General features: G+C 45.2%; 2 protein-coding genes across 14 annotated transcripts in view; one reads left to right on the top strand and one right to left on the bottom strand.

Annotated features, from left to right (window-relative positions):
* The window catches only part of LOC143894680 (uncharacterized), a 175,034-nt gene extending 172,437 nt beyond the window's left edge, over positions 1 to 2,597 (bottom strand). For 6 of the 8 annotated variants that reach the window (XM_077401194.1, XM_077401198.1, XM_077401197.1 and 3 more), the window contains exons 1-3: positions 1,904 to 2,476; positions 1,573 to 1,642; positions 846 to 894 (exon numbers count right to left, since the gene is read on the bottom strand). The gene's annotated coding sequence lies outside the window, so the exon portion shown is untranslated. Of the gene's footprint in view, positions 1 to 845; positions 895 to 1,572; positions 1,643 to 1,903 lie in introns of all 8 variants that reach the window. The other 2 variants (XM_077401195.1, XM_077401196.1) reach the window with 2 other exon arrangements.
* Positions 2,598 to 2,631: 34 nt separating this feature from the next.
* Positions 2,632 to 16,996, top strand: LOC143894674 (obg-like ATPase 1). 6 transcript variants are annotated; one of them, XM_077401183.1, is made up of 11 exons: positions 2,632 to 2,751; positions 5,207 to 5,388; positions 9,823 to 9,883; positions 11,101 to 11,228; positions 12,638 to 12,813; positions 13,940 to 14,017; positions 14,107 to 14,204; positions 14,290 to 14,430; positions 15,766 to 15,862; positions 16,143 to 16,265; positions 16,337 to 16,996. In XM_077401183.1, the coding sequence occupies exons 2-11, from the start codon at positions 5,208 to 5,210 to the stop codon at positions 16,445 to 16,447; spliced, it is 1,194 nt and encodes a 397-aa protein (XP_077257309.1). In that variant the 5' UTR covers positions 2,632 to 2,751; position 5,207; the 3' UTR covers positions 16,448 to 16,996. The 6 variants fall into 6 exon arrangements, 5 of the variants coding, with proteins under 5 accessions (XP_077257309.1, XP_077257307.1, XP_077257308.1 ...); XM_077401181.1 differs by having other exon boundaries at positions 2,664 to 2,799; XM_077401182.1 differs by lacking the exon at positions 2,632 to 2,751 and adding an exon at positions 2,772 to 2,915.
* Positions 16,997 to 17,044: the final 48 nt, after the last annotated feature.

The raw sequence follows: 17,044 nt of genomic DNA, 5'->3' as shown, positions 1-17,044 counted from the left end.
GCATACGTTCGAAATAAATGTCGTCGATTTCTTTCTGCAGCGAGAAAGTCACGCCAACGCAAACGTCTCTCCCGCTTCTTTCATCGGGCCAATGGCTCGTAATTATTCGCCTAAGTTCACGTAAGTTTCGCATCGAACATGCTATACGTGCGGATATTTCGCAACGTCACGGACGCGTGACTCCGCCATCCGTCGCGAACCACGAGACATTGTCACGAGATCTCGCCCGTCGTAAATCTTCGGCGCTACATCGACGTGGCGGAGCGACGCGAATGATATTCGCCGACCGTCCGGGGCCTAGAACGCATTCATATATCGCGACACGTATCGTGTCGCTCGTAGCCTGTACTGGCAGGAAGCGACTGACTATATACACGGCATAACTCGTAGCCGTGTCGTGATAGCGACACTTCGCAAACATGGACTGGCGTCATGTCGCGTTGGTACCGACGCGAAGCACTTTGCATCGTCGATCGTTATCCGTCCGCGCCGATGGACATCGACATTCGACGTCCAACGTTGCGTTCGCGGGCCGACTCGGATATAAAAGTGCAAAGAGAGCTACGGGCTTGTCGTTAAAGAATTCAGCGAAAACTGTATTTCGCTGAAAGCGTTTGAACGTTTCACTTGCACGTATCTTATACATATTTGCATAGAAAATGTTACCAATTATTCAATAAAAGCGGCAGATTATTAGCCTCGATTATTTCACATACACAATTAATTATTTGTAAGATAACTTCATCGCAACATAGTTGCGACAAAACGCAAATCGCAACAAAATAATATAATTTATCAACGGCACACACACCCCGTTAATAAATATAATAAATAAATTCACTCACCAATGCCGCCAATGTTAGGACGATCTTACGCCAGGTCCCAGGAGAAATTCTGTAAAAAAAAACACAAAATAACTTGAGATAATGGCGGTGATAACAGGTGGCGATTCACATTATTTACCAATTTACATGAAAATTTATCAAATTCGATTGCTTAGCATGAATATATCTATCGCGAGTATCGCGTACATACATTTTAATATGTTCACATCGGTGCAGTTACATAAGCTTTTATATACTGCTAAACGTAACTCACTCGTGCGAAAGAAAAAGAAGTGCGATAAATCAATCGACTGAAACTAAATGATTTAACTGGCAAGTTTCGTTGAGTATTTTCTTACACATAGCTTGACGAAGCATCATCGATTTAAAAAAAGACTATCGAAGAGCTGCATTTTCTTAATTAACGTCCCTAAAGAAATAAAAATAATACAACAACGCCAATTAATTAATAAGCATTATTACATTACTTTTATTTTTTCAAGACACTGTACAATTGTATATATGGTATAAATATAGCGAATCACACATTTCATCAATATAATTAATAATTCATACTACGATGATTTTACGCCAGGAGAGATTCTGCAGAAGACAAAGTAATTTGACGCAATAGCAATAATGACTGTACATTATTTCACACAGAAATTTATGATTCACTTTGATTCACACGGATAAATTCGATCGCTTATGATATTGTTGGCGTGACAAATATCTATCGTGTACTTACATTTCACATATATTTGCATTGGTGTTACACAATTAAGCTCTTTATACTGCCAAACGTAACTCACATTCACCTGGAACAAAAAAATACGATGCGCGGTAATAAATCAATCGATTGAAACTATGAATATAGTATTAAATAATTTAGTCAAGTTTCATCGCATATTTCTCTTATGCGTACATTTGCATATATATGGAGCATCATCGATTTCTTTTAATATTAATCCTGCCGAAACTGTGTACATTTTCTCAATTAATACCTCAAAATTGATAGTACATCATTAATTAAACGTATAAGGGGTAAATACGATGAATCGATATGAAAATTCGCTCACCAATACAATTCGTCAAAATATGGCGATTTTACGTCAGGAGAGAAGACACCTCCGAAAGACACGAAATAATTTGAGAAAATGGCGACGCGGAACGCGAGTAACATTGCACTACGCACACGGAAATTGCTACGACACTCGATCACGTATCGCGGATATATCTATCGCGTACATCTTACAACGTATTTGCGCCAGCGTCACTACACGAACTTCTATATCATACGATTATATTGATCTACCGATCGACGTATCAACTCAGCACAGGGAAACTCAGAAAAGGGAAAGAAACACGGACAACGTGACGACGCGAGGAGCAGCGAGGAGCGACGTGGTAAACCGACGACTCCACTCGCAAGCTGCAATTCGCAGTCGAATAACTTAACCGGCAAACTTCGTTACATATACTTCTTTTTCAAACTCGTTCGATCGTTATCGATTTTTCTCTGATATTTTCTAACCGCAAAGTACGTCTCGCGATTGGCGCGATATTCAGATTAACCGTACAGTTTATTAATACGATATAATTAGTTATGTCTCGAATATCGTTTCTTACGCTTAACAAAGACGTTCGCAATTACCACGGAGAAAAATAGTCTCGGCGGGATATGTGCCCGCGGGGTCGGAGAGAATCACGGGGAGAATTGGGATCTTCCTCCTCCGCCGGCCCCGCCCCTCCAACTGAAACTGCATCATCGACGGAGCGACCGCGCGGCAGGCATGGTATATTCTCTCTCCGCACGGATTCCAGCGGATAAGTGGAAACCCTGCAACCCGTAGGTCGCCGGTCGAATCCGTGACGTCGTCGTCTACGTGCCGCTCGTCTCGTGTATTCGGCGAACGTTGTTGCGATTGTGAGTCGTGAGATAATCGTACCGCGGATAAGACGCAGACGCGTCGAGGTATTCTTTCGAGAGGATCTTTACGCGGTGCACGCTGGCCGAGTGGAACGAGGGCGGAGCGCGCTGTTTTTTGATTTCGCGGGGCATCCGGATTCGACATGGGAATGCATACGCATGTGAGATATAAGAGAAAGAGAGAGATCGCGAACGTCGCTGATGCAACGAGCCACGTGCGTCGAGCTCGTCGAGCAGTATATGGTGCCCCTTGATACTCCGCCGCTCGTAAGTCCGTAGAGATTCGTTCGCGGAAACGTGACGGTCCCGTCGACGTCGACGCGCGATCGTTCCGGCAGCGAGGTAAGGTTAAGTTTTGCCGTGCGGTACAGAAGCAGAAGCTCCGACTGCCGGCCGTCGCGCGGCAGCACCGTTCAACGGGTCGCCGCTCCGCAGCTGCGAGGCGCGCGGCGCGCGGCGCGCGCTTTCAACTCGAATCGGAGCCGTCGGAGTTAAAACGCGTTTGGAAGTTTCAAAGGTCGTAAATATATGGATTAATTAAGATTTTAATATTTGGGTGATTAATTTATCAGATTGTTCGATTTTCGATTATCCGAGCTTGGATATTACAACTATGCGAATTATATTCAAATCTTGACGGTGATTCCGACGAGGAATCATATTTATTCGAATCGGCGAGTTTGTTATAATTTGAACCGTCTAACTACGAGAAATATCATTAAAAACGAATTAAATTTGCTTGAATTTATTTTATTATTTCTTCCGAAACGGAAGGTTTTATCACAGCTGAAAGAAGCTGTCTATCTAAACACATAAATCGCTTAAGTTTTCTTTGAATCTTAATCCTTACGAGCAATCACATTTTTTTAATCTATGAGTTTGTTAATTCAAATTGAAGCTACGAGAAATATAATTAAAAATCAATTGTTTCTTTTAAAACAGAAAATTTTATTACGGTCGAAAGAAGCTAAACGTATAATTTCTCTAAGCATATAAATCGTTTGGGTTTCTTTTATCAAAATTTAAAAAATGTTTAATGAAGTTTTCTTTTTTATTCCCAAGTATCTTTAATTATATAAATTGTATTTATTTCTATACAGAGCACATAGAACTTGTTATATGTAATAGAATAATAGATACGTGAAAGAGTACAACTTTAATATAATTTTGGTCATGTTTTGCCATATGTTTAGTCTCTTACGCAAAAATATTAGCGGGATGATTTAGCGGATGAAATTTCGCAGGATTCAATTTAAAAACTATAAACGTTTATTTTTTATAGTGTATCAATTCTCGAAGTCAGCGCAATCGGTAGCTTCCTGCCTCAAAATATTCGATAATGACTTTTCGCGCATATCGTTGTCAATGCGAACTCGTCGAGGAGTCTTTCCTCGGTGAAGCGTTTTGCGGATTTTTCGCGATTAACAGCAGCCTCGATCAGAGGCGGCGCGTCTCCGGAGTCCGGGATCGCCCATTAACCGTGCGCGTCTAGCGATCCGCAAAAGCGAGACGACGTCGTAAAAGGGGAGGGACGGTCACGCCGCGGCGCCAAGGCAGCTCTGGGGGCTCTCTCTCTCTCTCTCTCGGCTCTCGAGTCTCGAGTAGCATCGCGGGCGGAACGCTTCTTCGAGAGATGCTCCTCCATTATCGTAATTTGCAAATTTCCCCGGGACCGCGATGAAAAACGACGAGAGGCGCCCGTGGTTTCGCGTTGAAACGCGCGAGTGCGGCGCGCGGAGAAAGGGGCGGCCGACCGCTATAAGGGATGGAAAGAGAGGAAGATGGCGAAGCGCGGGGAGAGAGAGGACGAACAGGAACCGCGAAGACGGTGGCGGATTGGCGGCCTCGGGCGCGGTTGCGGATTCTCGGCGCGATGCCGGTGATTCGCGGCTCTGGTGCCCAGTAATCCCCGGGTTCCCCCCTCGCCCGGGCCTCGTATTCCTCCTCCCGCGCAGCCCCCTCGGTCTTTTGATACAGCGCGGCTCGGCTCGGCTCGGCTCGGCCGTATGCCGGCGGGACGGGGAGCTCAATCTCGCGGTAAATACAGCAATCGCTCGCGATGTGCCGTCCGCATTAATATAATTAGTCACCGCGAGCGTTCCGAGAGAGCGATGCCGGGGAGCGGATTCCGTATTCTCTCGCTTGCGCCCCCGGGCGACGCACGCACGCACGCACGAAAATATCGCAGCCGCGCTCAAGTATTTCGGGGGATGCGAGTATCGACGACGCGCCGCGCACCCTCGGGGCACCGCGCGCGTCCCGCGGCGTCCACGACGCGACAGACGAAGTCGCTGGTCTCGTCGTCGGCCGTTAGCCGATTATGCTCCGTATATAAGTACCCACGCCTCACGCGCGGCACTCGTTCCACGTCGTTCCGCGCGAAGGACACCGGCGATAAAATTCGGATAAAATTCGGCTGCGTATTTTAATGCGACGTCTCTCGTATGTCCAGCATGGCTCCGAAGAAGCCCGAGGAACCCGAGCGGAAGCCGCTTATCGGTCGCGTTGGTACTAATTTAAAGATGGGCATAGTCGGAATACCGAATGTGGGGAAGTCGACCTTCTTCAACGTTCTCACCAAGAGCCAAGCAGCGGCCGAGAATTTCCCCTTCTGCACCATCGATCCTAATGAAAATAAGTATCTCGATATATTCGTGTGAATCTTGAAAACGATATTAATAGAATTTAAGTCTCGAATATCCTCGATCCCTCTTTCCTATTTCTATATACGTTATTATATATTAAAATATATTTACCTGAAATAGTAATTTAAACGGCGCATTTATAAACAAACGATTACGACTTCGCTTGTTTAACCTCGCTCGAATATACAGCCACGTGACAAAATATTGAACTGAAATTAAAGTCGTCGATATATATATATACATATATATAAAACATTGAGAATTACGAACCGAAAATGTGCGACAAACTCTTGGAAAAACGGGAGCGGAGTCATGCCGAGAATGTTTTCGTCGACGAATCGTTTATCACGAAAAGAAGCTTTCTAGAATTAATCGGAGATTCTCGTTGTGCGCAAAAAATTGTTGCCACCTCCTCAATCGTACATCCAAAGGCTAATTTATATTACGCTTTCGCCGAAGATATACATCCGATGGAAAGGATCGTCACCGCTTCTAAGTTTTTTGAAAAAGAAAAGCTTTCGCCGCAAGCTGTGTCTCGCGAGAAACTCTTTGCGAATCGAGATCCTTATTCGAAAGACGAAGCGGTAAATCGTTATCTTAGAACCGATCCACCGAGTTTCGTTATTTTTGGGAAACCTGGATTAGATCGTGCCAATGTAGCGTCAGCGGTAGCCGACGCTTGGAACTGCGTTTTAATTTCACCCACGTCGCTCATCAGGCAAGAGATCGATGCTGGCACTGACAAGGGCCGTTACATGGAAAAAATCTTGCGGCTCGGTAGATCTGTAGGACCGGAGATCCTTACGAATTTGATACGGAGCAGAGTCAGGATGAGGGATGTCAAACACAGAGGCTACGTCATTGGATGTTTACCGTTCATTCCAAACAATGTAAGCTTCGATTATTCATATTGTAGTCCTGTTTCGAATGCAAATAGTACTTGTCCAGAATTTTGCGAAACCGCGACGACGATTGAATCCCACGAAGCGCGCGAAGATTCGATTACGTTCGATAATTCAGGTTGTAAAATGCAATTTGATTGCGAGCGAGAAATCGCTCGACAGATCGACGAAGTATTTACCGTATGGCCGAGAAAACCTCTAATAATTATTTATCTCGTGTGTTCGAAGCGAGACGTAGCGAGCAGGTGTGCGCGCCGACGCGTAAATTATTCGACAGGCGATATTTTTTATGAAAACGAATTCACGGTGCTGTCCGAATCTGAACGCGACGAATCGGACACTTCGTTCGACTTCTCCCAAGCTGCGAACGAACTGATCGCGGATGACGATCGAAGATCGGTGAGATTAATATCCGACGTGACGAACGATATCGTGGCGAAATGTGACCTTTACGAACGATTGGCGTTGCCAGTAATCGATAAATGGATCCTCGCACACGATCCTCGGCGTGTAGTCCGCGTGGACGGCCGCAGTTCCGTGCGACGAATGCTTGAAATCCTCGAAACGCGTTTGCGTACTTTGCCATTACTACCGTCGATCCTTCCGAAAGAGATGATCGAGTCTTCGGAGATGACGTTGAGCGACGAGTTCGCGGATAAATCCGCCGAAGAGACTTTCGAGATGCTGAGACGGAGAGAAGTTGTGTCTATCAAATTTCCCTGGAGACTTTCCGCGTGGAACTTTTACTGTCCTGTCGAGCTCGCTCAAGGACGAGCCGTTAAGGGACTCCCGAAGCACGCGGTGCGATTCCTGGATAAGATCTTTTTTCTTTCTTCTCGAGAAGCCAAAAACTTGTTCATCGAAAATCCGAGAACATTTTTATTGCCGCCGAATCCGCGACCGGCCTGCAAGGTAGCGGTGTTCGGGCCAAAATACGCTGGTAAATCGGAACTTAGCGCGAGGTTGGCGGAGATTCTCGGCGGAACGGTGATAAATGTTGATAAAATTATAAACGAGTTAGTCAAACAACGTGAAAAGTATCCGTTTCAAGAGTTCGAGAACGATTCGAACGCACGAGTTTCGCTGAAGCCTATCGACATATCGGTTGATGAAAAAGCTGATATTATTATACGGAACATCAAGCGGATACCTGACGAGAAGTTGGAAGATGAGCTTCGAAGAGACGGTGGATACATTGTCGACGGAATGTGCGTGGACGTCGAGGTCTGGCGAAAAATTGTTGAGGCTAACATCGTTTTCGAACAAGTTGTCGTTTTATTCGAAGAAGAGCCGTACGCCTATCTGCTGAATAAGTTTCGCGCTTTCTCTTATCTCGACGATTCTATAGAAGATACAGAGGCGGATCGCGAAGAACGTAGAATATTGAATGAGGAAGCGGAATGGGAATATCTTGAGCATTTAACGCAATTCGAATCGGAGTGGGCAAGATTCGCGGGACAAATTCCCGAATTTAAAGGAAATGTGATAAAGTGCAATCTCGCGAATATCGAAAATGTAATGGAATATGTAATAAATTATATTAGACATCGTTTCGACGTCGTCGATACCGCCGCGAACGTCGAAGAAAAAAATAAAGAGGACAAAATACTGGAAGAAACAGCAGCCATGGAAAACGAAGCAAATTTGGCTGACAAAGATAAAGATGTTGAAGAGAAGAAAGAAGATAGTCTCATCGTCGATCTCGCCACAGCCGAACGGCTTCTCGACTGCGGCTACTATTTTTTCAGTTCCTTCGGTCGATGGTGTCCCGTGCAAATATACAATGCGATACCAATTTCAATGTTTCTACCGATGAAAGCGCGCGGTCAGATTTTTCCAGTCGTACGCCGTCCGCATACTTATTTCCTTGCGGGCAAAGAAGCCCTCTCCGCGTTTCTGAATAATCCCTCGAAGTATCTCGCGCGGGACTTCCGTCCGCCACTTATTCCGCTTCGAATCTCTATCATCGGGCCGCCGAAATGCGGAAAAACAACGTTAGCAAATCGTTTCGCGAAAACGTATGGCGTGAAGGTAATTACTCGCGGCAAGGCGTTGCGCCACGTATTGAGATACTATCCTTGGACCGAGTCGGCGCGAATGATCGAAGATCAGCTTCGAGCCGGTCAGACCGCTTCGCACGAATCTGTAACGCGTGCCATCGAAATGTTCTGCATAGGACCACGCGCGGCGACTCAGGGTTACATTCTGGACGATTGTCCCGCGAATCGTGAGGAAGCCGAGCAGCTAGCTGTCCTAGGAATACAGCCGATGATCGTGCTTGATCTCAAGGCGGATTTGGAGTTCTGTCTCGAATGCCTCTCCTGGGATAATGACGACGCGAGAAGTCCATTGAATTTATCCGCCGATTTTCTGTCGCGACGTTACGAGAACTGGCAAACGAGCCAGGCGAGTTTTCGGGACTGGCTAAAAGGATTCTCGCAGAACGTGGTTGAATTAGACGCAACGAAAAGTAAGTGGCACGTGTGGACTCGCGCGGATCACGCGGTACGCTCGCGATTTGCCGACATCGTGCTTTATTTTCACGAGGCGAACTCGGACAAGGTTCACAGTTTAAAGCACATGTGCGTATCACCCTACGAGTTTCGATCACGGCAGAATCGATTTAAGTCGTACTGTCCGGTTTGTTTGTCCCGCGAAAACATCTTGAAGACTTCCGGCCAGTCGGTGACCAGTCAGGGAATGGTCCAGTTCAGGGAATATTTCTATTGGATCTGTCCGCGACATATAAACGCCTTCGTTAAGGATCCGCTGCGTTACCTTTCACCCGTTACCGCGTCTCTTCTCGACGAGCTACCTCGGATTTTGCGGGAGACAGTTGACCCGGAGCACGCTTGTTGGGCGCGACGTCTCCAGGTCGGCGGGTTGTGTCTAGTAACTTACGTCGACGGCCTGCCGGATCGCAGGCTGACGCCGGGCAAAGTCGAGCTGGGTGTTATCCTCAAGGATAAGGTATATCTCTTTTGCAGCGAGGAATGTCGCGAGAAGTTTCTCGCGCAGCACGATAAATACTCCAATACGGATATCGCGTTCCCTCGCGAGCTCCCGCCGATCGAAGTGCGACGTCTGCCGGACCTGGGTTTTCTGGAGCAAACGGTGGCGAAAACGCTGGTCGAAGCTGTGAATCAAATCGCCGCTCGTCGTCCGAAGATATTCGGCCTGTCGGCGGCCGTCAGCGCGGCGATTTGCATCGGCGTTCACCTGAAGACGCGCAACGTGACCGAAAACTTGATCGAGATGGATATGTACGAGGCTGCGAGCAAACGAATCGCGGGACGAGACAGAATTATAGAGATCGTTGCTGACGCTGTGAAGAAGAAGTTTAATCCCTGTGTATCCGTGCCAAAATATTCCGATTAAATATTATGTTGTACGTATGTGCGTCATCGCGCGGACATATGTTTGTCTAAGTCATAAATATCTGTGTGTTCTGTGGAACATTATTAATCGCTTTTATATACGTTGTCGAGAATTCAAGCTATTCCCATTTTCTTTTCCAGCACGTCGCGTTCCGGTGCCCGACACGAGATTCGACTACCTCTGCGAATACTTTAAACCAGCTAGGTAAGAAACAGCGACGAATGTTCCCAAAAAGTACATTGAACGTAGCGTAGGGTAAATGTGTATAACACAGAATGGAAGCGTATAGTACGCGGCGTATAAAGATGCACCCTCGTGAAGGGAAACGAGTCGGAATAACCGGGGACATTTCCATACTTCTTCGCTTTTATTCTCGCAGCAAGACGAGCGGGGAGGGGAGGGAAAGGAGCGAGGAGCGATCTGCAATTCAGATTGGTCTAAATTCGTCTACGAAACGCAAAGTCCCCGTTCGTCGGCGCTATACACGTTTCTTTATTCGCCTCGGCACGTGATGCAGCATTCTTAATGCGAGCAGCGCGCGGGCAGTAGATTTTCGAATAAAACAATCGGCAAATAACACGGCGACGCGGGGCAGATGACGGCATCTTGAAAATAATATAGTATCGATCGGGGAAATACCGGCGAAGCCAGTTATTTTCGATTATCGTGAGCGCGTGCTCACGACGTTGCCATTGCACAAGGGAGCGCGATTCTCGTTACTTACTTACTCGGCGAGAGAGTCGGACAGTTAATAAAACTCCGCTCTCTCCTCGGTCGACTTCATACGCGGATGCCTGAATGTAAATTGCGCTTGTCTTGCGCCAGATTCGACGGGAATCGAAGCATTGAAAATGCGAAGCAGCGTCGGATCAAAGAGCGGCCGATTCATCGGTGCCGTCTCGCCCGCCCTATTATCGTTTGCGTTCTCTCGTCGTCTATGTGTCGGACCGACGGACCCCCTCCCCGATTGCCGGCACGTGTCGGATGATTCGACGATCCGTGATGAAAGCCGGCTAATACACCATCCCCTCTCCCTCCGTCACTCCAATCGTCAGTTCGTCCACTTTCATCGACGCCTCCCTTCAAAGGCTAATTGTTTAATGAGCCCGTTGGCATTAGCATTTAAATACACCTCGTTGTCACCGTCGTCTCCCCCCGGTTTCCATTCTGCGCGCGTGCATCACGCGGCACATGCGCCTTCGACCTTTAATTCGCGGATCATCGGTGACCTCCGTTGCGATGAAATCAGCGAGCGAAAAGCGCGGTTCGCGTCCTCGAAATACTATCCCGTGTAATAACAATTAAATTACACATGTCTCGGTTTAGACTTTGACAAGTTTAGACTATGGCTAAAACTACATATTATGTTGTTCGACATTTATTTTTATCTGATAATTATAATTAGAAATTCGAATTTCCAGTAAAGTTCCTGCCTTCCTGCACGTAATGGACATCGCTGGACTGGTGAAAGGCGCCTCCGAGGGACAAGGCTTAGGAAACAGTTTTCTCTCGCACGTCGGAGCATGCGACGGCATATTTCATCTTTGTCGTAAGTACGCTACCACTTGCCACGTCGCCGTTCGTCACTATCCGCGTTCAATATTTATTACTCGACTCGTTTCCGTTATTAATATCGTCGTAATGTTCCGCGCTGACGTGCGCGGCGCGTCCTCGCGTAAATAAATGAATCGCAGGGAAAGCCGTATTTTCACGGAATCGCGACAAGAATGATTACGGGAAAAGAGGGAAATCTTTGTCGATGAGATCGAGAGATTGGTCTCGAACGATATTTAGCTACTCTACGCTCGATGAACGTGTAATCGCGGATGCGAACTTATTTTTACGACACGTGCTCGCTGGCGTTACGTGTTTATAGCTGTCGCTAACTACCTTCCTGGAAACGCATTACATTATTGTCCCTCGCGATAATCCAGATCGATCGACTTGCGTCTATCTTATTGCAAATAGATATATTCGCGTGTACCTCACGCGTGTGAAATGAAAAATAAAAGCAAAAAACATCATGACGTGATAAAATATAAAAATTCGGTATATTCAGTACATAAATTTAAAGGATCTTAATTTTTTTTGAAAGCGTGCTTAATTGCTGGCGCATGTTTAATGCAAGCTTTGATCAACTATTTTAACATTTCTTGTTTCTTGAGAAACTCAATTTTAAATTGAGAAATTTAATTGATTAGCATACATTTGTGTGAGTAACACATACTTAATTATTAATGTTATCACGATCAAAGTACACGAAGAAAATATTGTGATATAAATTATAAATTATAATTTAAATTGTACATTACGATATTTGAATAATCACAATAATCCTTTTGTAAAATATAAAACAAATAGGTATATCCTTGAATAAAAATATCTGTAATTTCCGTTATAATGAAGGTAAGTTCTAGTATGAGAAAAATTTTTATTGTAATCTTACAATATTTTCTTCGTGTAGAGCGCAAACGTTGCCAAGCGAAAAAGTGAATTTGTCTTGGCAGCGTTCGCGCAGAAACACGTATAATTGTCAATAAAGTCAGCGGCACGCGGTATTTTTTCATATATCCAGGGCAAGGGCCACAAGCGGCGTAATCCACGTATTTTACATCGCGATAATGTAACACGCAGTAATTCGCTAAACGGCTGCTGATTTGTCTGAGAGAACGATCGTTAGGTATATGTATTATATTCGCACTGAAAATAACATTTCGAGGTAGTTCTGCCGGTTAATACGCCCTGGCAGACTGACAGGTGGTAATTTTTTCAATTAAACCCAACCCGGCAATCTTCGCGTGGCGGTGGCGGCGCGGCGGCTCGCTTAAACAGTCGACATGCGAGCCTCGCATTGAGGTTGAGGCGAGCGTTACTTACTTACGAGCATCGCACAGCCCCAGTTTCGAGATTACGCTTCCTCGCTCGGCGCGCGTAATCTGTTTACTTGTGCTTTATTAGGTGCCTTCGAGGACGACGATGTCACCCACATTGAGGGTGATGTCAACCCCGTAAGGGACCTCGATATCATCAGCGAGGAGTTACGACTGAAGGACGTGGAATTTTTGAACGTACACCTCGAGAAGCTCGAGAAGCTCGTGATACGTGGTAATGACAAGAAGCTAAAACCTGAATATGTGAGTGCCTGATCATTACATTTCAGTAGAATAGGTATTTCAATGGGGAAACGCATTGTCCACGTGAAAATATATTTTCGGTAATTGAAAGAGCGACCAGTTCTGCAAAAATTTGACTCGGCTAAGATTTGCCATTATCGAGTTTTATCGGCATGTCGTTTAGGAAGCTTATCGCTTGCTCCGTATATGCTATAACCGGCGCAACGTAACTACTGACTTTTCCTATGTTTACAGTGACACGCATTATTCTAAACTATCGTGATAATTTCACAGGAAAACGAAGAAAATTGCTATTCCCAATGAGCGATAACGCCCTAATTCCATCGATTACAACGAGTGCCCACGTATTGTTACTTCCTGCAAACGCGATATCGCATATAGAACGTAAATCACGCGATTCGCGTTTCATGCGCTCGACCGTTCACCCTTCCTTCGGCTCCATTGGCTACATATTGAAATTTATTTGTACACGAAGCCACGAGATCGTCCGTGATGTGTTGTAGGCGCGTATTTTATATTTTTAATAAATAAAATTTCTTTAAAAGACCATCATTCGGATTATTATGCCGAATCGTTTTCTCACCGAGTTGCTCTTTGTCAAGAGACTCTGAAGAATTTCTGGCGTTTTTTTCCCCCTCGCTTGACGTTCATACGCGGCGCATGAACGTCTGCCGAGTACAGTTGCAGCCCCCTTTGTAAGGCCAACTACGAAATTACCAAGGAAATTAAGAGAACGCGGGCGAAACGAGGCTTCCTGGAACGAGTCGATCGTCGGATTACCTTCCTTCCGCGGATTGACCCACGGCAATTACCGATCTCCCCCTCGTTCTCGACTTTGCAATTTGGCAAAAGTTTTCGAGAATTCGAAGCTACCTTTTCGTCCTTTCTCTTGCCCTCCCTCGGCGGAGCTAATGGGACCGCGCGCCCGACTAGTCCAGTACGATCCTCTAATCACGATTCGATCGCGAAATTATCCTATACTCGATGGCCCGCGTTCGTGCATCCGAATGTCTGGCGAGATCGACGAATGTCGAAGTCGTTACGTTTGATTGTCGAGAAATAAGGCCGTTACGCAATAGAAACGAATCTCGAGATTAAACGGAAATTTTCAATCCCTGTTTCGTAGGATACGCTTCTGAAGGTAAAGGGCGTCCTGACGGACGAGAAAAAACACATCAGGTTTGCCGATTGGAGTGCCAATGATGTAAGTTTAAACGTTTCACATTTGTATTTTATCATGAATTATTAAAAGAGTCTTCTATTTTAATTTTGCATTGCGCTTTCAACTTTTAGATCGAAGTATTGAACAAATATCTGTTCCTTACGTCAAAACCGATTATCTATCTGGTAAACCTGTCGGAAAAGGACTACATACGCAAGAAGAACAAATGGTACGCGATTTAAACGAGTGTACTCCTCCTACCTATCGTAATCGCTGTACGAGTTTGTCATATCTTTCGCGATTCTCTGTAACAGGTTAATCAAGATAAAAGAATGGGTCGACAAGAACGACCCGGGCGCGGTGTTAATCCCTTTCAGCGGCGTCTTCGAAAACAAGATTCTCGATATGGACGAGGCGGAGCGCGCAAAATACTTCGAGGAACACAAAGTCACCAGGTCGGTATCTTCTCGGTCCGTTATAACAACGATTATTAACTTTTACCCTCTAAATGTTGCTGTGTCGCGCTCGCAAATAAGGGGGTACGGTCCCGCGTCGTTTACCGCCGCCTTAAAACTTAGAGAAATTCGGTAGTGTGGCTCTCCCGCATATATGCGTCGCTCGTTGCCGGCCGACGACGAAGCGCCGCGCAAGATTGCAGGGAAAAGAAGGTCGGAACGTTCGTAAAATCCCGCATCTCCCTCGGCCGAGTTTGGGGAGTTCCCACATTTAGCTATGCACCGAGTTATTCTCTAACGGTAATAATAATGGTGGGCACGGTCGGCGTCTAGACCCCTGTCCCAACTCTCACCACGTGGGACGGCTAATAAAAACCGTGGCCGGCTCGGCCGCGGCGCATTATATTTTTACGAACGGCTATTCAAATTCTTGCAAAATTGCATAAAAACCCCTCCCGCCCTCGCGGGCACGCTGGTATAATCGAGGAGGTGGGTGGAGCGAGAAGTAATCGGTGGTGGTTCGGCAATTCGATTGGTTAGCGGGTCATTTGTACCCCAGGGCGGTGCGTGCGTTGCGCGTGGTATACGCGTACAGACTTGCATCGCGCGCTCTCTCTTTTTTTTTTTTTACTTGTCAGAGTGAATTTTAATCGAGCCGTACGGCACAGTTGCAATTATCAGCCGAGACACTCAATTAGGGTATTGAACAACGTTGAATTAAATCCGACACGATACACTAGAAAGTACTTTAATAAGCGGGAAAGAGATGCGGACGTTGGGAAATACTTGGAAAAAAATAAAAGCGAGCAAAGAATACACGTTTGGTATTTTCTCTCTGCGATATTCGTTATATAACATTTCCCGGACTTTCGCGGCAGTGAGGAAGAGTCCGCGATACCCCCAAAAGTTTGCCTAATGATCGGGGAATCCAAACGAAGGGACGGAAGATAGATACCGTGATTTTATTTCGAGACCGCAGATAACCGAGGCGCCGGGGAATAGGTCCCCGGCCAGAGTCGGAATGATAAAATTGCGGTATTAAGTCGTTCGGCTTTATGTGTATTCTCTGAACTCTCGGACTTTCGTCCGAGGGCCCACCGCGCGTTGGACGGCTCCAGTTGCGCTAACCCGTCATTAGACGATATTTGGCCCGAGACAATCTTATTCCACAACTCGGACACTTTCCGCTTTGACCGCGGACGCGCCTAATTTTTTCGTGATTCGCGGAAAGTGAGAAACATATATCTCGTTGTTCGACGCAACCGTAGATAGTGGAACACGTATCCTGGTTTCAGTAAAGAAACGCATTTATTCACTTTTTTTCCCTCTGTTTAGTGCACTTGACAAAATCATCGTACAAGGATACAAGGCGCTACAGCTGCAATATTTCTTCACGTCTGGTCACGATGAAGTCAAAGCGTGGACAATTCAGGTAGGCTTAGAGATTCATAGTGCATTTAAGTTAAATAAAAATCGCATATTGATTTATTAAATGTCATCAATATAGTTTATGAAAAAAGTTAAAATTGTATATTTAAAATAACATTAATATTAAAATAAGAAAAATATGTATTATCTATATATTTTTGACGATTCTCTTCTCCTCCCTTATCTTTTCATCATAGCATAACATAAATTTTAATTTTATGAATATACTTTATTAATGAGCGTTAATGTTGTAATATAAAAATATGTTCTATTTGTTCACGCAGAAAGGAATGAAAGCGCCTCAGGCTGCTGGCAAGATACACACGGATTTCGAAAAGGGATTTATTATGGCGGAAGTGATGAAATTTGAAGATTTCAAGAACGAGGGCTCGGAAGGAGCAGTAAAGGTACTTGAAACAATTTCCGCATTAGACGGTACGTTTTTTACTCATTACATTACCTTTTATTTTGTTTCCAGGCCGCCGGAAAGTACAGACAGCAAGGACGTAATTATGTAGTTGAGGATGGCGACATTATTTTCTTCAAGTTCAACGCAGGCGCCGGGTTGAAAGACGCGAAGAAGAAGTGATGGCACGCATTTCTCATGTTGTTGCTCGTCCATCTGTACATCAACATGATCCTGTTGTCCTGTTGCATGCATTACCCGCGCGTCGATCAATCTAATTCGCTCCCCGATCCTCCTTGACTCTCTCATTCATTATAGGCGTGTATACGTGCTAATGATAACGACAATGGTAATTATTTTTGTATTTTTATTCTGCAGAATCTAGAAAAATTAATCGTGCTACGTTTGCAAGACGTTTTATTGATGTAATTCAATATTCTCGCTCAAAATTATGCATAGAGAACAACGCACTCGATGTCCACATATTATTTCTTTTGTAAAGAACAACGTTGTCTACATAAAAAAAAAGGAGATAGCATTTTCATGTTTATTTCTGTGTACATAATTAGCTGATTATGTAGATTGCATTCTATATTTTTTGTCTTTGGTTGTGAAAATGTGCCGACAGGAAAAAAAGGAAAATGAGAAGAAAGGAGATGACGCGTACGTAAAGCATTTCTTTGTACTCTTCTGTATTTATTCTACAAATATTAAACTACATTGACATTTAAATTATTCATAATGTGCGAATGCGTTCTACTGCATGCACATCAAGTTATC

This window comes from Temnothorax americanus, unplaced genomic scaffold (genome assembly GCF_048541705.1).
Source record: "Temnothorax americanus isolate GAGA-0224 unplaced genomic scaffold, ASM4854170v1 Scaffold14, whole genome shotgun sequence".
Taxonomy (NCBI): domain Eukaryota; kingdom Metazoa; phylum Arthropoda; class Insecta; order Hymenoptera; family Formicidae; genus Temnothorax; species Temnothorax americanus.
This window is presented reverse-complemented; position numbering and strand designations above follow the sequence as displayed.